General features: G+C 64.6%; 3 protein-coding genes across 3 annotated transcripts; 2 read left to right on the top strand and 1 right to left on the bottom strand.

Annotated features, from left to right (window-relative positions):
* The first annotated feature begins 1,022 nt into the window (after positions 1–1,022).
* Positions 1,023–12,864, top strand: ATXN7L2 (ataxin 7 like 2). The gene is given in 12 exon segments (XM_062635999.1): positions 1,023–1,157; positions 4,880–4,957; positions 5,050–5,154; positions 5,792–5,957; positions 6,037–6,335; positions 7,505–7,587; positions 7,700–7,935; positions 8,029–8,206; positions 9,255–9,376; positions 10,242–10,381; positions 10,384–10,973; positions 12,787–12,864. Coding segments are annotated over 12 exon segments (2,109 nt in total). The 5' UTR covers positions 1,023–1,060; the 3' UTR covers positions 12,802–12,864.
* A 1,101-nt stretch (positions 12,865–13,965) lies between these two features.
* AMIGO1 (adhesion molecule with Ig like domain 1) lies at positions 13,966–15,639 on the bottom strand. Its single transcript, XM_062636009.1, has one exon. It carries the CDS (start codon positions 15,553–15,555, stop codon positions 14,068–14,070), a length of 1,488 nt encoding a protein of 495 aa, XP_062491993.1. The 5' UTR covers positions 15,556–15,639; the 3' UTR covers positions 13,966–14,067.
* Positions 15,640–20,075: 4,436 nt separating this feature from the next.
* GPR61 (G protein-coupled receptor 61) lies at positions 20,076–21,470 on the top strand. Its single transcript, XM_062636004.1, has one exon. It carries the CDS (start codon positions 20,128–20,130, stop codon positions 21,436–21,438), a length of 1,311 nt encoding a protein of 436 aa, XP_062491988.1. The 5' UTR covers positions 20,076–20,127; the 3' UTR covers positions 21,439–21,470.
* The last annotated feature ends 383 nt before the right edge of the window (positions 21,471–21,853 follow it).

Here is a 21,853-nt window from a genome sequence, read left to right as displayed (position 1 = left end):
TACCATACCCATACCCAACCATACCCATACCCATACCCATACCCAACCATACCCATACCCATACCCATACCCAACCATACCCATACCCATACCATACCCATACCCATACCCATACCCAACCATACCCATACCCATACCATACCCATACCATACCCATACCCAACCATACCCATACCCATACCCATACCCATACCATACCCATACCCAACCATGCCCATACCCATACCCATACCCATACCCAACCATACCCATACCCATACCATACCCATACCATACCCATACCCAACCATACCCATACCCATACCCATACCCATACCCATACCCATACCATACCCATACCCATACCATACCCATACCCATGCCCATACCCATACCCATACCCATACCCATACCCAACCATACCCATACCCATGCCCATACCCATACCCATACCCATACCCATACCCATACCCATACCCAACCATACCCATACCCAACCATACCCATACCCAACCATACCCATACCCAACCATACCCATACCCATACCCAACCATACCCATACCATACCCATACCCATACCCAACCATACCCATACCCAACCATACCCATACCCATACCATACCCATACCATACCCAACCATACCCATACCCATACCATACCCGTACCCATACCCATACCCATACCCATACCCATACCATACCCAACCATACCCATACCCAACCATACCCAACCATACCCATACCATACCCATACCCATACCATACCCAACCATACCCATACCCAACCATACCCAACCATACCCATACCCATACCCACACCCATACCCATACCCAACCATACCCATACCCAACCATACCCATACCATACCCATACCCATACCCAACCATACCCACACCGGTGCCGGTATCGGGGGGTACCGGCAATGGAGGGAAGGGGGGGGGGGGGTGATGGAAGGCGGGACTACACCGCCCGTGGTGCCGCGGGGCGGGCGGGGGCTCGCAGCGCATGCGCGGGGGTGCACGGGGCGGCGGCGGCGGCGGTGGAAGGAGGGAGGGGGGGGGGAGGCGGCGGCGGCGGCGATGGCGGCGGCGGAGCGGAGGGTGCCCGGCCTGGACGAGTTCGCGGGGCAGAGCTGGAGCGCGTGGGTGCAGCGAGCGGCGCCGCCCGGAGAGCACGGTGAGGGGCGGGGGGAACGGGGGGGAACCGGGGCCCGCCCGCCTGCCCCCCCCCACTCCTTTCCAACCCCCGGTGGTAGCGCCGCCGAGCGGCCGGCGGGCAGAGGGGCAGCCGGTACCGGGAATGGGGCAGTGGGAGTGCGGGCTCCGGCAGTGGGAGCGGAGCATCCGGTACTGGGCACCCGGCATCGGGAGAGGAGCATCCTGCACCGGGGGGATTGGGGATGGGGCAACGGGAGGTGGGCAGCAGGAATGGGGCATCCTGTGCTGGGAAGCTGGAACTGGGAACCTGACATCAGGAATGGGGCATCCTGTGCTGGGCACTGGGAACCGGGCACTGGGAACCTGACATCAGGAATGGGGCATCCTGTGCTGGGCACTGGGAACCAGGCACTGGGAACTGGGCATCTGACACCAGGAATGGGGCATCCTGTGCTGGGCACTGGGAACTGGGCACTGGGAACTGGGCACCTGACATCAAGAATGGGGCATCCTGTGCTGGGAAGCTGGAACTGGGAACTGGGAACCTGACATCAGGAATGGGGCATCCTGTGCTGGGCACTGGGCATCTGGCACTGGGAACTGGGCACCTGACATCAGGAATGGGGCATCCTGTGCTGGAACTGGGAACTGGGCACTGGGAACTGGGCACCTGACACCAAGAATGGGGCATCCTGTGCTGGGAAGCTGGAACTGGGAACTGGGCACCTGACATCAGGAATGGGGCATCCTGTGCTGGGCACTGGGAACCAGGCACTGGGAACCTGACATCAGGAATGGGGCATCCTGTGCTGGGCACTGGGAACCAGGCACTGGGAGCTGGGCACCTGACATCAGGAATGGGGCATCCTGTGCTGGGAAGCTGGAACTGGGAACTGGGAACCTGACATCAGGAATGGGGCATCCTGTGCTGGGCACTGGGAACCAGGCACTGGGAACTGGGCACCTGACATCAGGAATGGGGCATCCTGTGCTGGGAACCAGGCACTGGGAACTGGGCACCTGAAACCAGGAATGGGGCATCCTGTGCTGGAACTGGGAACTGGGCACTGGGAACTGGGCACCTGACATCAAGAATGGGGCATCCTGTGCTGGGAAGCTGGTACTGGGCACTGGGAACTGGGCACCTGACATCAGGAATGGGGCATCCTGTGCTGGGCACTGGGCATCTGGAACTGGGCACTGGGCACCTGACATCAGGAATGGGGCATCCTGTGCTGGGCACTGGGAACCAGGCACTGGGAACTGGGCATCTGACACCAGGAATGGGGCATCCTGTGCTGGGCATCTGGAACTGGGAACCTGACATCAGGAATGGGGCATCCTGTGCTGGACACTGGGAACCAGGCACTGGGAACCGGGCACTGGGAACTGGGTATCTGACACCAGGAATGGGGCATCCTGTGCTGGGAAGCTGGAACTGGGCACTGGGAACCTGACATCAGGAATGGGGCATCCTGTGCTGGGAAGCTGGTACTGGGAACTGGGAACCTGACATCAGGAATGGGGCATCCTGTGCTGGACACTGGGAACCAGGCACTGGGAACCAGGCACTGGGAACTGGGCACCTGACACCAGGAATGGGGCATCCTGTGCTGGGCACTGGGCATCTGGCACTGGGAACTGGGCACCTGACACCAGGAATGGGGCATCCTGTGCTGGGAAGCTGGAACTGGGAGCTGGGAACTGGGCACTAGGAATGGGGCATCCTGTGCTGGACACGGGGCAGGCAGCACTGGGAATTGGGCACCCAGCACCAGGATCCAGGCACTGGGAACCCTGCACTCGGCACTGGGAACAGGGCACTGGGAGTGGGGTATCAGTCACTGGGATCAGGGCATCCAGCACTGGGCACTGGGAACCCAGCCCTGGGTACCCGGCACTGGGAACAGGGCATCGGGAGCAGGGCATCCTGCACCGAGAGCCTGGCATTGGGAATTGTGGATGGGGCACCGGGAGCTGGGCAGCAGGAATGGGGCATCCTGCACTGGGAAGCAGGAACTGGACACTGGGAACTGGGCACCTGACACCAGGAATGGGGCATCCTGTGCTGGACACTGGGCAGGCAGCACTGGGAGCTGCGCAGCAGGAATGAGGCATCCTGCACTGGGAAGCAGGAACTGGGAACTGGGCATCTGACACCAGGAATGGGGCATCCCGTGCTGGACACTGGGAACCAGGCACTGGGAGCTGGGCACCCAGTATCGGGTGCCCTGTACTGGGCAGCCAGCACTGGGATCCAGGCACTGGGAACCCTGCACTGGGCACTGGTCAACAGGAACACTGGGAATGGGCACCAGGAACCCTGTGTTGTGCCCTGGGAACCAGGAGCCCTGCCCCGGGCACTGGGTACCCAGCACCAGGAACTGGGAACGTGGTTCTTACTCCTGGCACTGGGAATGGGGCATCCTGCTCTGGGCACTGGGAACAGGGCACTGGGCAGCCAGGAACTGGTACCCAGAACCAGGCAGTGGGAGCCCTGCACCGGGCAGCCCAGTCTGGTCACTGGGAAGCCTGTGCCTGTTACTGGGAGCCAGTTACCCCATCCAGTTATGGTAGCCCGGACCAGGCACTGGGTAGCCCAGACTGGGAACCAGCTGGCACCATCAACCCAGAGCAGGCAGAGGGCACTGGGAACTGGGTGGTGGATGCTGGGAGAACCAGGTGGGAACCAGGCACTATGGCAATGTGCACCCAGTATGGCACAGGAATGGGTGCCCAGTACAGCACAGGCTGAATGGGACTGGGTGCCCAGTACAGCACAGGCTGAATGGGACTGGGTGCCCAGTATAGCACTGCTGGATGACACTGGTATCCAAACCAGTACTGCTGGATGGGACTGGATGCCCGGTATGGTGCTGGGTGTCCAGTACAGCATGGCTGGACAGGACTGAGCACCCACTATGGCACAGCTGAATGGGACTGGGCACTCAGTATAGCACTGGGCACCCAGTACAGCACAGCTGGATGGCATCGAGGACCCAGTGTAGCACTGGGTACCCAGTACAGCACAGCTGGATGGCACTGGGTACCCAGTACAGCACTGTTGGATGGCACTGGGTACCCAATAGAGCACTGTTGGATGGCACTGGGTACCCAGTACAGTGCTGTTGGATGGCACTGGGTACCCAATAGAGCACTGTTGGATGGCACTGGGTACCCAGTACAGCACTGTTGGATGGCACTGGGTACCCAGTACAGCACTGTTGGATGGCACTGGGTACCCAGTACAGCACTGTTGGATGGCACTGGGTACCCAGTACAGCACAGCTGGATGGCACTGGGTACCCAATAGAGCGCTGTTGGATGGCATTGGGTACCCAGTACAGCACTGTTGGATGGCACTGGGTACCCAATAGAGCGCTGTTGGATGGCACTGGGTACCCAATAGAGCGCTGTTGGATGGCACTGGGTACCCAATAGAGCGCTGTTGGATGGCACTGGGTACCCAATAGAGCACTGTTGGATGGCACTGGGTACCCAATAGAGCGCTGTTGGATGGCACTGGGTACCCAATAGAGCACTGTTGGATGGCACTGGGTACCCAATAGAGCACTGTTGGATGGCACTGGGTACCCAATAGAGCACTGTTGGATGGCACTGGGTACCCAATAGAGCACTGTTGGATGGCACTGGGTACCCAATAGAGCGCTGTTGGATGGCACTGGGTACCCAGTTGGTCACAGCCTGTGCCGGGCGCTGCTGATGGGGTTTTGTGTCCAGCAGGATCCGGGCTGGAGCTGGAGGAGAGTGGGAAAAGCAGCAGCAAGAAGCTGGACGCCATGACCCTGATCAAGGAAGGTAGGCTCATCCCTGGGCAGCATTCCTGGTGTTCCGGGGCCGGGCTCGGCTCCTCCCGGCACTGGGAATCGTGCCCCACGCTCTGCCCACAGATATGAGCATCTTTGGCCACTGCCCGGCGCACGACGAGTTCTACCTGGTGGTGTGCAACCACTGCAGCCAGGTGGTGAAGCCCCAGGCCTTCCAGAAGCACTGCGGTGAGCACAGGACCCCAGGATGGGCTTGGGAATGGGAATGGAAGGGACCTCAAAGCTCCTCCAGTTCCAACCCCAGCCACGGGCAGGGACACCTTCCACTGGAGCAGCTTGCTCCAAGCCCCTGTGTCCAACCTGGCCTTGAACACTGCCAGGGATGGGGCAGCCACAGCTTCTCTGGGCACCCTGTGCCAGCGCCTCAGCACCCTCACAGGGAAGAGCTTCTGCCTAAGAGCTCAGCTCAGTCTCCCCTCGGGCAGGTTCAAGCCATTCCCCTTGGTCTGTCCCTACATCCCTTGTCCCAAGCCCCTCTCCAGGTTTCCTGCAGCCCCTTCAGGCACTGGAGCTGCTCTCAGGTCTCCCCTTCAGGAGCCTTCTCTTCTCCAGGCTGCCCCAGCCCAGCTCTCTCAGCCTGGCTCCAGAGCAGAGCTGCTCCAGCCCTCACAGCATCTCCATGGCCTCCTCTGGCCTCCCTCCAACAGCTCCACATCCCTCTGGTGCTGCTATCCCAGAGCTGGACAGAGCATCCCAAGCCCCATCCCATGGGAATGGCTGGAGGGGGGGGGATGGCAGTGATGGGACCCCAGCTGTGGGCTCAGCCCCGGTTTCTCCCCATTCCCATCCCACCCTCTCCCAGCAGAACGCCGCCATGGGCCGCTCTCCAAGCTCTACGCCCGCGCCGCCAAGTGCCACGTCCCCGTTAACGGGACCCCCGGCACGGCCAAGGCCCTGCGGGAGAAGCATCCCGGAGCCCGCCGGAGACCCCAGCCCCTTCCCGAGCGGCCGGACAAGGATAACAACCTGTGGTGAGCACCGGGAGGGGCGGCTGTGCCCGTTCCATGGCACCCAACCGCTCTGACCCCCCCCCCCAATCCCTCTCTGCAGCCTCTTCGTGCCTGTGGTCAACCTGGAGAAGATCCCCAGCATCCCCAAACCAGACGGGCACGGGATCAAGGTGCCCCCCAAGGCCATTCCCAACGGCTCCAAGGAATCCCTAGGGAAACCCGGCAGCGCCGCGGTGCCGAAGGAACCCCCGGTGCCGGTTGGGCTCGGGGGGGATTCGTCGGTGCCTGATGATGGCCCCGGGGGCAAGCCAGAGAATGGGCCTGCACCAGGGGAGAAGCCACCAAGTCACCCCCCCGGTGCCACCAAGACACCCCCCAGGTCCCATAAGAAGCTGGCACGTGAGTTCCCCATCACTTTCCATGCTGGTTATGGGAGGGGTGGGCGGGCAGCAGGTCGCTGTCCTTGTCCCGCTGGGACATCCCGGTCCCTGTTGTTTTAGCACTGGGGTTGGTACCAATGGGGCATCTCCCACCCCGTGCTCTGTTCAGCAGCAGGTTCTGGGGGGCAAAAGAATGAGACAGGGTTGAACGCTCCCCGCTGTGTCATCCCCCCCCCCGATGCTGTGGGTAACAGGGAGTGATGCCATGAGCAGAACCCAGGCTGGGGGCGGAAAGTGGGGGGCTCAGCTCGCCCCAGGGAGGGGTTGAAAGGGGGTCCCAGGAGGTGATCCCATAGAGGGTGATTCAGGGCTGTTGTCTCCCCAGCCTCTTGCTTCAGGGAGGGGGTCCCCATCTCCATCCCTGTCTGCTCCCCATCTCCATCCCTGGCTGGTCCCATCTCCATCCCTGGCTGGTCCCAATCTTCATCCCCGGCTGCTCCCCATCTCCATCCCTGTCTGCTCCCCATTTCCATCCCCAGCTGGTCCCCATCTCCATCCCTGGCTGGTCCCCATCTCCATCCCCAGCTGGTCCCATTTCCATCCCCAGCTGGTCCCATTTCTATCCCCAGCTGGTCCCATCTCCATCCCTGTCTGCTCCCCATTTCCATCCCCAGCTGGTCCCATTTCTATCCCCAGCTGGTCCCATCTCCATCCCTGTCTGCTCCCCATTTCCATCCCCAGCTGGTCCCATCTCCATCCCTGGCTGGTCCCCATCTCCATCCCTGTCTGCTCCCCATCTCCATCCCTGTCTGCTCCCCATTTCCATCCCCAGCTGGTCCCCATCTCCATCCCTGGCTGGTCCCCATCTCCATCCCTGTCTGCTCCCCATTTCCATCCCCAGCTGGTCCCATCTCCATCCCTGGCTGGTCCCATCTCCATCCCCGGCTGCTCCCCATCTCCATCCCTGTCTGGTCCCCATCTCCATCCCTGTCTGCTCCCATCTCCATCCCTGGCTACTCCCATCCTCATCCCCTTTACCCACAGTGATCCCAGTGATGCCCCCCCCCCCATCACACTCATCCCCACCATCCAAAACCTCAACCAGGGCTGGATACTTGGAGGGGGGTCCCCAGCACTGAGCCCCCCCCTGCGCCCCCCCCAGCACCCGCTGCCTTCCTCTGCCCGCAGGCAAGGAGTGCGACCTGAACCGGCAGTGCGGGGTGCTCAACCCCGACACCAACAAGCTCTGCACCCGCTTGCTCACCTGCAAGGTACCGGGGGGGACACAAGGACACCCTCACCCTGCCCATGGGGGGATGTGTGTGTGTTTTTGGGGGTGTGTGTCCCCCCCATTTTGACCCCATCCCATGTTTCCTGGTGCAGATCCACTCTGTTCACCAGCGCCGCGAGGTGCAGGGCCGGGACAAGGACTTTGATGTGCTGGTGGCTGAGTTAAAGGCCAGCTCCCGACGAGGGGACCCCCCCAAGGACAGGAGCCCCCCCGAGAAGGAACCGCCCCCCCCCACGCCGCAGGACCCCCCCTCACTGCCGCAGCCCCTCACCGGACCCCCCAGCGCCGTTCCCTGCCGAGCCAAGCTGCCCCATTGCCCGCTGCCCCGGTGAGGCTGGGGTGGGGGGGGGGTGATGGGTAATGGGTGACCCCCCCCATATGGGGCACCCCAAACATCTCTTCCCCCCCCCCACCTCCACAGGACCCGGCTTTCCTCCGACAGTGACCCCGAGGATGCACCCCCCCCCGGGGATGGGGGTATTGGGGTGTTCCCCCTCCCTGTGCCAAAGGGGGGGCCCCGGGTGTCCAGTGAGGACAGTGAAGAAGAAGGGGGTGAGGAGCCCCCCCGGCCCCCCCTGCGCCCACCGCGGCCACAGGCGGTGAGTGGGGGGACCCTGGGGTGGGTTGGGGACACCCCCCCCGTTAAGCCGATGCTGCTGTGTGCTGAAAGGGGGTCAAAGGGGGGGTTTGGGGTGGTCCCATCTCACCCCTTCCTGCCTGAACTGGGGGGGGATTTTGGGGGTCAGGGGCTGAAGTGGGCCCATCTGGACCCCTTTTATCAGAATTGAGGGGATCAAAGACGGGAGCAGGGATTTAGGGGGTCCAATCTCCATCCTTGGCTGGTCCCCATCTCCATCCCTGCTGGTCCCATCTCCATCCTTGGCTAGTCCCCATCTCCATCCCTGGCTGGTCCCATCTCCATCCCTGGCTGGTCCCATCCCATCCCTGGCTGGTACCCATCTTCATGCGTGGCTGCTCCCCATCTCCATCCTTGGCTGGTCCCATCCCATCCCTGGCTGGTACCCATCTTCATGCGTGGCTGCTCCCCATCTCCATCCTTGTCTGGTCCCATCCCCATCCCTGGCTGGTACCCATCTCCATCCTTGGCTGGTCCCATCCCTATCCCTGCCTGGTACCCATCTTCATGCGTGGCTGCTCCCCATCTCCATCCTTGGCTGGTCCCATCCCCATCCCTGGCTGGTACCCATCTTCACCTGTGGCTGCTCCCCATCTCCATCCCTGGCTACTCCCATCTCTATCCCTGCTGGTCCCATCTCCATCCTTGGCTGGTCCCATCCCCATCCCTGGCTGGTCCCATCCCCATCCCTGGCTAGTCCCATCTCTATCCCTGGCTGGCCCCATCCCCATCCTTGGCTGGCCCCATCCCCATCCTTGGCTGCTCCCTTCTCCATCCCTGGCTGCTCCCTTCTCCATCCCTGTCTGCTCCCCATCTCCATCCCCAGCTGGTCCCCTTCTCCATCCCTGTCTGCTCCCATCATCATCCCTGGCTGGTCCCCATCTCCATCCCCATCTGCTCCCACGTCCCTCCCCATCTGGTTGAACTGGGAATTGACTTGGGGGTTCACGGATAGCAGCAGGGATTTGGGGGGGGGTCACTGACCGTGTCCATGTGCTCCCCCCCCCCAGTTCTGCACCTTTGGGAGCCGCTTGGTGAGCCCTGGCTGTTACGTGTTCAACCGGCGGCTGGACCGGTTCTGCGCGGCGCTGGGCTCCATGCTGGAGCGGCACCTCAGCTCCCACATGTGGAGGTGGGGGGGCAAGGATGGGAGCAGGGATGTGGGGGTCCCATCTCACCCCTCCCCATCTGAAATAGGAAGGGATGTGGGGGCAATGATGGGAACAGGGATGTGGGGGTCCCATCTCACCCCTCCCCATCTGAAATAGGAAGGGATGTGGGGGTAATGATGGGAGCAGGGATGTGGGGCGTTCCCCTCCCCATCTGGAATAGGGGGCACAACGCTGGGAGCAGGGATTTGGGGGGGCTCCCATCTCACCCCTCCCCATGTGGAATAGGGGGGCGACAGTGCTGGGAGCAGGGATTTGGGGGGCTCCCATCTCACCCCTCCCCATGTGGAATAGGGGGGGGACAATGCTGGGAGTAGGGATTTGGGGGGCTCCCATCTCACCCCTCCCCATGTGGAATAGGGGGGCGACAGTGCTGGGAGCAGGGATTTGGGGGGCTCCCATCTCACCCCTCCCCATGTGGAATAGGGGGGACAACGCTGGGAGCAGGGATTTGGGGGGCTCCCATCTCACCCCTCCCTATGTGGAATAGGGGGGGACAATGCTGGGAGCAGGGATTTGGGGGGCTCCCATCTCACCCCTCCCCATGTGGAATGGGGGGGGACAATGCTGGGAGCAGGGTTTTGGGGGCTCCCATCTCACCCCTCCCCGTGTGGAATAGGGGGGACAACGCTGGGAGCAGGGATCTGGGGGGCTCCCATCTCATCCCCTTCACCTGCATTGGAGCAGAAAAGGGCATCAGGGACCAAGTGAGGATTGGGGGGGGGGGAATCTCATCACCCCCCCCCCCGCCCCAAAACCTGGGGGGTGCCAATGCCGGGAGCCGGCATCTGGGGCTCCCCCCCCTCACCCCTCCCTTCCCTCCCACAGGAAGATCCCCCCCGCCGCCGACCCCCCCCTGCAGCTCCCCCGGCCCCCCCCAGCCCTTCCCTTTCCCCTTGCAGCCCCCCCACCCCCCCCCACCTCCTCCCCGTGCCCGTCCCCCCCCAACCCCGCGTCCCTCCCACGCTGCTGTCGCCGGGGGGGTCCCCGCACGCCGCTGCCGCCTGCAGCCAGCCCGAGGGGGGGGGCTGCAGCCGCTCCATCACCTCCCCGCTGCCCGCCAACACCCCCTCGCCCTCCTTCAGCCAGCTGCCGGCCGGCAGGGCCGGGGTCGCTTCCCGAGCTCGGGAATGCCGCGACGCGGAGCCCCGCAAATGGAAACCCCCCCTAAACAACGCCGGGGGTCCCCCTTACAAACGGACCTGCTCGGGGGGGGGGGACGGCGGGACGGGGACCGGGGACGGGCTCAAAAGCAAAGCGCAAAGCTCGGCCCCCCCCGGCAAGACGAAAGGAGCCGCCTCCATCCCTGTCCTCAACGGCACGGCCCGGGCCAAGCGGCTGGACCCGCCCCCCCGGCCCCCCCCCACACCGCCCCCCCCACGCTGCATCGCCCCGGAGGAGGTGAAGAAGAGGAAGAACGCGGCCACCTACTGCAGGGGGGTGAGAGCCAGGCCCGCCACGCCGCCACCCCCCCCGCCACAGCCCGGCCCGGGGGGGACCGTCCGTAGGAAGAAGATGGGGACCCCCCCGGGCTTCGAGGAGAAGCGGAGCGGACTGAAGGTGGGGGGGGGGTTCTATTGAAAGGGGGGGTCCCTATAGAGATAAGGGGGCCATGTTGGGATGAGGGGGTCCCTATAGAGATAAGGGGGCCCTGTTGGGGTGGGGGGGACCTGTTGGGATTGGGGGCTCCCTATAGAGATAAGGGGGCCATGTTGGCATGGGGGGGTCCCTATAGAGATAAAGGAGCCCTGTTGGGATGAGGGGGTCCCTATAGAGATAAGGGGGCCCTGTTGGGATGAGGGGGACCTGTTGGGACTGGGGGCTCCCTATAGAGATAAGGGGGCCATGTTGGCATGGGGGGGTCCCTATAGAGATAAAGGAGCCCTGTTGGGATGAGGGGGTCCCTATAGAGATAAAGGAGCCCTGTTGGGGTGGGGGGGACCTGTTGGGATTGGGGGCTCCCTATAGAGATAAAGGGGCCATGTTGGGGTGGGGGGGGACCTGTTGGGATTGGGGGCTCCCTATAGAGATAAAGGAGCCCTGTTGGGGTGGGGGGGACCTGTTGGGATTGGGGGCTCCCTATAGAGATAAGGGGGCCCTGTTGAGATGGGGGGGGGGGCGTTGGGATAGGACGTCCCTATAGAAATAAGGGGGCCCTGTTGAGATGGGGGGGGCCTATAGAGATAAGAGGGCCATGTTGAGATGGGGGGGTCCCTATAGAGATAAGGGGGCCCTGTTGGGATGAGGGGGACCTGTTGGGATTGGGGGCTCCCTATAGAGATAAAGGGGCCATGTTGGGATGGGGGGGTCCCTATAGAGATAAGGGGGCCCTGTTGAGATGGGGGGGTCCCTATAGAGATAAGGGTCCCTGTTGAGATGGGGGGGTCCCTATAGAGATAAGGGAGCCCTGATGAGATGGGGGGGGGCCCGTTGGGATGGGGGGTCCCTATAGAAATAAGGGGGCCCTGTTGAAATGGGGGGGGGCTGTTGGAATGGGGGGAGTCCTATAGAGATAAAGGGGTCTCTATTGAGATGGGGGGCCGTGTTGGGATGGGGGGTCCGTATAGAGATAAGGGGACCCTGTTGGGGTACAGGGGCCACTATGGAGAGGGGGGGGTCCCTCTTAGATGGGGGGAGTTCTCTTGGGATAGGGGGGACTCTGTTGAGATGGGGGGTCCATATTGGGATGCGGGGAGGTCCCTGTTGGGATAGGGGGGTCCCTATAGAGATGGGGGGGGGTGTTGGGATGGGGGGACCCTGTTGGGGTACAGGGGCCTCTATGGGCATGAGAGGGTCCCTGTTAGATGGGGGGAGGTCTCTGTTGGGATAGGGGGACTCTATTGAAATGGGGGTGTCTGTTGGGATGGGGGGCAGGGGGAACCGGGTGTTTGGGGTGATGCTGGGGACTGTCAGGGGGAAATGGGGTCCCAGGACCACCAGCACCCACAGGGGACCCATCTTCTCCTAGGGCTGGGGGCTGCTGGGGCACCCTGGTCCTGGGGCAGGGGGGGGACGGGATGGGGACCCCATGAGGACCCTCTGGCCTCGGCTTGCGGATGCTGAGGGACCCCCTGGGGTCACCATGGAGACCTGTCCTCAGTGGGGGACCCCATGAGACACTTTGGTCCCTGTTGGGAGATGGGGTGGGGGTCCCCGTGTCCCACCATGGGGACATCCTGCTCCTGGGTGCTGGATGCTGTGGGTCCCCCTCACCCTGCCTGTGGATGGGATGGAGACCTTTGAGGGGGGGGGGGCACCACGCTCCTCCATGGTGGCCGAGGCTCCCTTTGGGGTCCCCATAACCACCATGGGGACACCATGGGCCGGGGTCTCCCCATGGCCAGGGCTCACCCAACCCCTCTCTTCTCCGCAGTCCAAAGCCCATTAACAGGAGGCCACCGGGGCCACCCCACATCCTGCACCAGGAGCCGATGGAATTGAAAGGGGGGGGGGGGGGAAGACCCCAACACTCCCCCCCCCCAGGGAAACACCGACCTCAGCCAAATACCTCAAGACTCAGTTCTGTTCTCTTGCTGCTAAAACCGGCCCCCGAGCGCGGGGGGGGGCCTGGCATGGGACTGCCACCACTGGCCACCAAAGGCCACCAATGGCCACCAAAGGCCACTCTATTTATAAGAATGATTATTGCTGTTTTTTGTTTCTTTTTTAGAAAAAGAAAGAAAAAGAAAGAAAAAAAGAGAAGCTGAGAAGTATGGGGGGAAGGGGGTGTCCTGGGGGTCACTGTGTGGGGTTGGGGAATGGGGGGGTGTTGGTGAGGGCAGAGCGAGGATAGGGGTCCCTGCTGATGCTGTGGGGTGGGGATGCGGTGTCTGCAGGGACAGGGGTGTCCATGGGTTAAAGGGGAAGGGGCCGGGTTCCCTGATGGGGATGGGGGTCCCCCCACCATGGGGACCCTATGGGGCAGTGGGGGTCAATGGGCTGCTGGGGGGGTGGTCATTGGGGGCAGTGGCAGCAATGGGATGCTCGGGGGGGGTCAGTGCAGTACTGGGAGGAGGTCAATGGGGGGGTGCTCACTGGGGTGAACCCCCCTCCTCCTCCTCCATACACCCCAGACAGGGACCAGGGTGTCAGCAGGACTCATCCTGACCCCGCACCCTGGGGGGGGTCCCACTGTTCCCCCCAAGCACTGGGACCCCAATTTGTCCCCCCTCAATCCACAGGTGACCCAGACACGGTGGGAAACACATTTATTGTGGCCAAGGCATTGGGGGGGGTGACATGGGGGGGGGGGGGGGGGGGCCCAGGCCGGGGGGTGCGTGGGGTGCCCCCACTTGGGATGCTGGGGTCCCCCCCTCTGCAGCGGGGGGCTCTGCTTGTGGCTGTGGGTTGCATGGGGGGGGGGTGTTGGGGGTGATGTGCCCCTCATGTTCCCCCCCCCCCCTAGAGCTGGCTGGGGTGGGGGGGGGTGGGGGCTCATGCTTTGCAATTCACATGCAGGGGGGGTGCTGATGCCACCCCAGTGTCCCCACAGAGCCCCCCCCCCCCCCATTGTCCCTTATGGTCCCAAGGAGGCCGGGGAGGGCGATGGCAATGGGGGTCTTGTCTTGTCCCCCCATCTTTGCTCGCAGCGCATCCATTGAATGGGAGGGGGGTGGAAGGGGGCTGGACATGGGGTGCCCCCCCCCCCCTCTTTCTACACCACAATGGGGGTGTCGGAGAAGACGGAGCTGACCGAGTCCGGATCCGACACCTTCCTCTGCGCCCTGGCGCCGTGGCGGGGGGGCACCTGCGGCGTCCCCCCGGCTTTGAACCTCCCGTTCTGCCCCACGCTGGCCCCGGATGCGGAGCGGGACCTCGCGGGCTCGCCGGCGGCGTGGTTGGGGGTAGCGCTGAGCACCGAGGAGTTGATGCTGTCGTCGCGGGGCGGGGGGGCCTTGTCGGTGCCGCCGCGGCAGCAGCAGCAGCGGCACGGCGTGAGGTACAGGTAGATGAGCACCAGCACCACGCTGAGGATGCAGCCCACGAGCGTGGTGTAGGCGGTGTTGAGGGTGTCGTGGGGCCCGTGCAGGGTGAAGTTGTGCACCAGCAGCTCCACGTAGAGCGTCTCGTTGAGCACCGGCCCCGCCACCCAACACGCGTACGTCCCCGCGTCCTCGGCCCGCAGCGCCCGCACCTGCAGGCTGCCGTTGGCCAGCAGCGCCGCGCTCCCGTTGCCCCCATCCTGCAGCACCCGTTCCCCCGCCGGCGTCACCCAGTGCCGGCTGCGGGCCCCGCGCACCCGCGTGTCGCAGCTCAGCGTCACCGTGTCCCCGACGTGCGCTTCCAGCACCGCCTCCCGCGCCTCGCTGCAGTTGAGCGGCGCCCGGCCGGCCAACGCCAGGATGCCCACGGGTACCGGGACCGACGGCAAGGCGCAGCGCAGCTCCTCTTGGAAGTCCACGACGGCGCTGAGGCGGCGGCGGCGGCCGCGGGCCATGAGCTGGAAGAGGGCGCAGTCGCAGGCCAAGGGGTTGCCGTGCAGGTAGAGGCGGTCGCGGAGCCAGGCGGGCAGCGCCTGCAGCTCGCCCACGGGCACGTGGCGGAGGCGGTTGGCCGAGAGGTCGAGCAGGGCGAGCTGGGGCAGGCGGCTGCCGTCGCGCAGCAGCTCCAGCGGGAAGCGGGCGATGCGGTTCTGGCCCAGGTAGAGCTTGCGCAGGCGGTTGAGGTTCTCGAAGGCGGTGCGGTCCACGGTGGAGATCTCGTTGTTGTAGAGGAGCAGCACCTCGAGCTCGGCGAGGTCGCTGAAGAGGTTCTCGTCCAGCGCGCGCAGGCGGTTGGAGGACAGGTCCAAGTGGCGGAGGTGAGGGACGTGGGTGAAGGCTTCGGTGGACACGAAGGAGAGCCCGTTGTGGCTGAGCAGCAGCGCATGGAGGTGCGCCAGGCGCCCCGGGGCCCAGTCGGCGCGCAGCCGGCTCACGTTGTTGTGGCTCAGGTCCAGCACGGCCGTGAAGCGCGGCAGCGGTGCCGGCACCGCGCTCAGCACCGCCTGCGAGCAGCTCAGGATGTTGGAGGCGCAGATGCAGCGCGGGGGGCAGCTCCCGCACCACGTGCCCCGCGGTGCCACCGCCGCCACCAGAGCCACGCACAGGAGGAGCCCCGGGGTGCCGGTACCCGCCATGGGGTCACGGTGAGGATGCAGCATCACTGGCACCGGGTGCGTTTGCACGGGGTGGATGCGGTCACCCGCTGTCACGGTGTGCGCCGGGCCTGCTGCTCACCCGGTGTCACTGCATGGGCTATGGGGTGGTGCCTTCGGTCACCCGGTGTCACTGCATGGGCTATGGGGTGGCTTCGGTCACCCGGTGTCACTGCATGGGCTATGGGGTGGCTTCGGTCACCCGGTGTCACCGTGCAAAGTGGCTTTGTCACCCAGTGTCACAGCACGGGCTATGGGGTGGTGCCTTCGGTCACCCGGTGTCACAGCATGAGCTGTGGGGTGGCTTCGGTCACCCGGTGTCACCGTGCAAAGTGGCTTTGTCACCCGGTGTCACTGCATGGGCTATGGGGTGGCTTCGGTCATCCGGTGTCACTGCATGGGCTATGGGGTGGCTTCGGTCACCCGGTGTCACCGTGCAAAGTGGCTTTGTCACCCGGTGTCACTGCATGGGCTATGGGGTGGTGGCTTCGGTCACCCGGTGTCACTGTGCAAAGTGGCTTTGTCACCCGGTGTCACAGCACGGGCTATGGGGTGGTGGCTTCGGTCACCCGGTGTCACCGCGCGGGCTGTTGCTGTCACCCGGTGTCATGGCGTTACCGGTCCCGCTGCTCGCCCGGTGCCGGTGGCTTTGGCCACCCCGTGTCACTCTGTGCCCCCCCCCCCCCCGGTCCCCTCTGGCCCCGCCCTCCCCGGTTCCGTTCCCCCCCCCCGGTGCCGGCGCTGCAGCGGACGGTGCCCTCGGGAGGATGCTCACGGTCACACCCCCCCCCCCCCCCACCGGCGTTACCGGGGCCTGGTACCGGTACTGGAGAAGCGGGGCCGAACCGAGCCGAGCGGGGCCGAACCGAGCCGAGCGGGGCCGAACCGAGCCGAGCAGGGCCGCGCCGAAGCAGGCCGAGCCGAGCCGAGCCGGGCCGGGCCGAGGCGATATGAGGCGAGGCGAACGGTCCGAGCCAGGCCGATGGGAGCCGAGCGAAGCCGAACCGGGCCGATCGCAGCCGAACGGAGCCGAACCGAGGCCGAGCGGGGCCGAGTCGCCCGGCGCCGCCTGCAGCGCGCACCCGGGGCTCCGGGATAGGGTCTGGGGGCGGCCCCGCCGCGGCGCACCGCGGGTACGGCCCGTCCCCATTGGCTGCCGAGGCAGCGCCCCCCACCAATGGCGGCGGAGCCCGGTTAACCCCCGGTGGGCCGGGAGAGACCCTGGAGGAGCCGCCCCCCCCCATCCCCTTCCCAATACCATCCCATTTCCATCCCTGTCCCCATCTCTTCATCCTTATCCCCATCGCATCCCCACCACATCCTCATCCCCATCCTCATTCTCCATCTCCATCCCATTTTATCTCATCCCCATTACAGCCTCAACTTTATCCTAATCCCATCCCATGTCACATCAACCTCATCCTCATCCGTGTCCTCTACCCCCACCCCATCTCCACCCTCATCTCGCTTCTGTGTCATCCCCATCCCATCCCCATCTTAATCCTCATCTCCACCAATCCATCCCCACCCCACTCCATCCCCATCCCTATCCCCATCTTCATCCTCATCCCACACCCTCCCATCCCCATCTCCAACCCTATTCCCCACACCATCCTCATCCTCATCCCAAATCCCCAGTGTGCTGGTACCGACCCGCCCCCCCCGGGCACCGACCCATCCGGGAGGGCACCCCTGGGTGCTGCCCCCCCCCCCCTGCACCCATCGCTGCCTCCGGTCTGTCTTTAGCCGGGAGCCCTCGGTGCCCGTTTGGAGCCAAGGTCGGAGGGACCGGAGCCGGGGATGATGCAGCTCTTTTGGCTTGGGGGTGAAGGGGGGGCACACACACAGTAGTTAAAGGGTGACCGGGGGAGCAGCGCATCCCCAGGGTGCCCCTCACACCCTGTGTGCGTGTCCCCGGTGCCGTTGTCCCACCCCGTTTCCAGCTGCCGGGAATTGTGTCCTTTGCTCGTCCTCGGTTTCTCCGTTTAATCCGGTGCTAATCCCTGCGCAGCACCCGCCGGTGTCCCCCGTGTCCCCACAGGGATGGGTGTGCAACACGCGTGTCGTCACGCACACGCATGCAGGCGTGCACATGAGGTGTGCGCACACACGCGCATACACGCGCTAGAGACACGTGCACACACACGTACACATGGGTGCACCCCTGGTAACACACACGTGTTTACACGCGTGTACATGCACATGGATGTGCCTGCCAGATGTGTGCGGGGGGGGGGTGTGTGTCAGTCAGACACACACACACACAAGACACATGTATGTGCACACATGCACATGTGCAAACATGCTTATCCTGTGGGCCTGGTCAGTCAGATGTGCTGGGTGTTTTGGTACTGGGTTATGGGTGTCCCATAGGGCTGGGTATGGGTGTTGTGGGGTGTTGGGCTATTAGTGTGCTGGGCTGCTGGTATGTAGTGTGCTGTGATAGTGGGGTGCAGGGTGCTAGGGTGCCAGGACGATGGGGTGCTGGGGTGTCGGTGTGCCAGGGCACCATAAACCAAGGCAGCACCCCGAGGGGGGGGGGCAGGATGCTTCTGTTGATGCTCCTCGTGGCTGGGACCCTCCTGGTCCATGGGGTGCGGGGGGGTGGCTCCACACCTCCCCACTGTGAGGCACCCTCGAAGACTGGGGGTCAGCGCGGCCAAACCCCTGCCTGCATCCAAAAGGGGGATGAGGAACAATGGGGTATGAGCTTGGGGTGGGGGCACCCAGGATGGGGGCACCCAGGGTGTGGTATCCTCATGGATTCAGATGCCCACACGAGTCATCAGCACAGGGGGCTCCCCCCGCCCCCTCCATGGGGCAGGATCAATCCCACGCTCAGCTCCGGCTGCTCCATGGGGCGGGTTGGGTACTCCGCTGGGTACCACCGCTCCCGGCTCCCTCCGTGCCCCCGATCCGGTTCATCCCCGGTTTCTAATGCGGGTTCGGGTTCCCAGCACCCGTGGGACAGGGACCAGGGTGATGCCGGGAGGAAGCTCGCAGCCTCCATAGGGATTTGAGGGGATGCCCGTCCTTGGGGGAGATGGGGGTCCCTATTGGAAGGGAACGGCTGTGCCCTGGGGAAGCTGAGGCACGCAGTGTGGTGATAGTGGGGAACTGCCCCCATCCCAAGTGCCCCATTGAGGAACTGGGAGCAAGGGAGGGGGCACTGGGTTGGGGATGGGCAGAGCTTGGGGGTCCTGCGGCCTCTCTGAGCCCCCCCCCCCCAAGCCCTGAGCATCCCCCTGCACCCACCACAGCCCCACTCTGTGCCCCCCAGTGCGGATCTGCCTCCTGCTCCCACCCCAGGGTGCCTTCACCCTGCCCTCCCATCACCACAAACCTCCTCTTTGCCCCCACCCCATAGCTTCCGAGTCCAGCACCCCCCTTCCAGTGCCCCCCACAGCCTCTTTATGGGGCGAATGGGGAAACTGAGGCCTGAAGCGACACAGGGCACAGGACAAAGCCCACCCTCCACCCCTACCCCAGTGGGAATAAGCCGGGTTCCAGCCGGTCTAGGACAGCCCCCTCCCTCATATCCCTGGGGTTTCCCCCCAACAGCGCACCCGTATGGGGGGGACGCTGTGCCGGGGGTACCGCGGCGCTGGCGGGAGGCGCTAGGACCCAGCAGCCGCGGTGCAGAGCATCCCTCGCCGCAGCGGCTCCGGCCCGGCCCCGAGCATCCCCGCACCGACGGGGCCCCCCCCCGCACAACCGAGCCCCTCCCGCACGAACCGGGCACCCCCCCCCCCGCCCTCGGCCTCGTGCATCCCCCCACGGTAAGTGCCGCGGCCGAGCCCCCCCACCGGGGCGATGCCCGGGGGCTGGGGGGGGGGATGCAATATGAAGGGGGACATGGAGCGGACCCCAGCCGGTGGGGAGGGGAGGAATATGGGGGGGGGGGTTAGATGCATGCCCCTATTCCATCAGTTGCCCTCCCCATTCCATCAGGAACCCTCTCATTCCAACAGTAACCCCCCATGGGATGCAGGAGATGGGGACCCCCACCTTTCTTTGGGAAGCACCACCCATGGGGGGGGGGGGGGGGCTCTGGGTGCGTCCCCCCTCACCCTGGTAGCACCCATTTTGGGGGGTTGGGGGTGCAGCACCCCCCGCTGGGCCAGGCTTGGGTCACGCATGGCCATTGATACACAAAGGGAGGAGACGGGGGGGGGGGGGGCTGGTGATGGGGGGGGTCCCGGTTTCAGGACCCCACTGGGGTGTTTTGGATTGAAGCATTGGAGTTTGGCGGGGGGCATCCCAAAATTGGTCATTTTGGGGGAGAATGAGGCTGCTGATAAAGGGGTTTGGGGGGGGAAAGAGGGGTCATGGAAGGGAGCCCAGGGGGCTGTAGTTGGGGGTCACAGCTGGACTCAGCCCCCCAGGATTGTGCCGCCTCCTCAATGTCTCTCCCATCCCCACAGGTGCCCAGTGGGGAGATGAGTGGGGCTGGGGGGCACCTTTGGGTGCTCTGAGCACCCCATATCCCCCAACCCAGCGAGGATGTGACACCCCCCCCCTCCCATCCAGCAATGCCCAGCGCAAGGATGCTCCCCTTGGTGATGGTGGTGGCCCAGGATGGAGCCAGCACCATGGGCCTGGAATGGCTCTAGGGAGGTGCGGGGGCTCCAGCCCTTCCCAGGCCCCATGTCCCCCAACGGCACAGCCGACACCAAAGCCAGGGACGTGGCTTCGAGGTCGGTGGGGCTGTTCTTCATGCTGCTCATGGACCTGGCGGCCATCGTGGGCAACGCCGCCGTCATGACCGTCATCGTGAAGACCCCGGCGCTGAGGAAGTTTGTCTTCGTCTTCCACCTCTGCCTGGTGGACTTCTTGGCCGCCCTCACCTTGATGCCGTTGGAGATGCTCTCGGGCTCAGCCGTGTTCGACAGCCCCGTGTTGGGCGAAGCCATGTGCCGCGTCTACCTGTTCCTCAGCGTCTGCTTCATCACCATGTGCATCCTCTCCATCTCCACCATCAACGTGGAGCGCTACTACTACGTGGTGCACCCCATGCGCTACGAGGTGAGGATGACCGTGGGCTTGGTGGCTTGCGTCCTGGTCGGCGTCTGGCTCAAAGCCGTTGCCACCTCCTTGGTCCCCGTCTTGGGTTGGTCGTCACCGGAGCGGCCGCCGATCCGCAGCCCCCGCGGCTGCTCCTTGCAATGGAACCGCGGTCCCTACTGCAAGTTCTTCGTGGTGTTCTTCGCCGCTTTCTACTTCCTCCTGCCCCTCCTCATCATCGTCGTGGTCCACTGCAGCATGTTCAAGGTGGCGCGCGTGGCCGCCATGCACCATGGCCCGCTGCCCACCTGGATGGAGACGCCGCGGCGCCGCTCCGAGTCGCTCAGCAGCCGCTCCACCATGGTCACCACGTCGGGAGCCCCTCGGACCACGCCGCAGAGGACGTTCGGAGCCGGGGGCAAGGCGGCCGCCATCCTGCTGGCCGTGGGGGGCCAGTTCCTCTTCTCTTGGTTGCCCTATTTCGCCTTCCACCTCTACACGGCGCTGAGCGCGCAGCCCTCGGCGGGGCCGGCGGCCGAGGCCGTGGTCACTTGGCTGGGTTATTCCTGCTTTACCTCCAACCCCTTCTTCTACGGGTGCTTGAACCGGCAGATCCGGGCCGAGCTGGGCCGGCTCCTGACGTGCTTCTTCAAGCAGCCCCCCGAGGAGGACCTGCGGCTGCCGAGCCGCGAGGGCTCCATCGAGGAGAACTTCCTGCAGTTCCTGCAGGGCACCGGCTGCGAGCCGCGGCCGCGCACCCCCAGCCCCAAACCGGACCCGGCTCACATCGATTTCCGCATCCCCGGGCAGATCGAGGAGGAGGCGGGCGAGGGGACGGAGCGGCGCGGAGGGGACGGGCTCCGTGCGCCCAAAGCGGAGCTGTAGCGCTGGGGATGGGGCTTGCGGGCGAACACGGATGAGAGGGGAGAGCCGGTCTGTGCGTGCTCGCTGCGCCGTGGGGAGATGGGGGGAGAGGGGGGCCTGGCATGGACGGGGCGCCCCGAGCCCCACTGCGGCCCCCGTGCAGCGGGAGATGGGGCTGGAGCGGGGGCTGCCCACGCTGCCATTGCCCCCCAAGCACCCTCCTGCCCCGGGGAGTGTGGGCCCGTGCCCGGCCGCTGTCCCCTCTGGGGCTGCCCCACACCTGTCCCGTTGGGGGGGGTGTGGAGGTGGAGACCCCCTCGTGGGGGGGTTGTGGGGTGGATGGGGGGGGCAGTGGGGCGTGGGGGTGCCGGAGTCCCCACGCTTACCCCTAAGGACTACAACTCCCATCATGCCCCTCGGCACAGAGCGGGAAGTG

Source organism: Pezoporus occidentalis, unplaced genomic scaffold (genome assembly GCF_034315485.1).
Source record: "Pezoporus occidentalis ecotype Australia unplaced genomic scaffold, CSIRO_AGI_Poc_V1 ctg462, whole genome shotgun sequence".
Classification (NCBI taxonomy): Eukaryota; Metazoa; Chordata; class Aves; order Psittaciformes; family Psittacidae; genus Pezoporus; species Pezoporus occidentalis.
The sequence above is the reverse complement of the archived record's forward strand: the minus strand, read 5'-3'. Positions and strand labels throughout refer to the sequence as shown.

Coding starts and splice junctions, on each gene's coding strand:
- AMIGO1 (XM_062636009.1), bottom strand. CDS start 15,555: ATGCTGCATCCTCACCGTGACCCCATGGCGGGTACCGGCACCCCGGGG.
- GPR61 (XM_062636004.1), top strand. CDS start 20,128: ATGGAGCCAGCACCATGGGCCTGGAATGGCTCTAGGGAGGTGCGGGGG.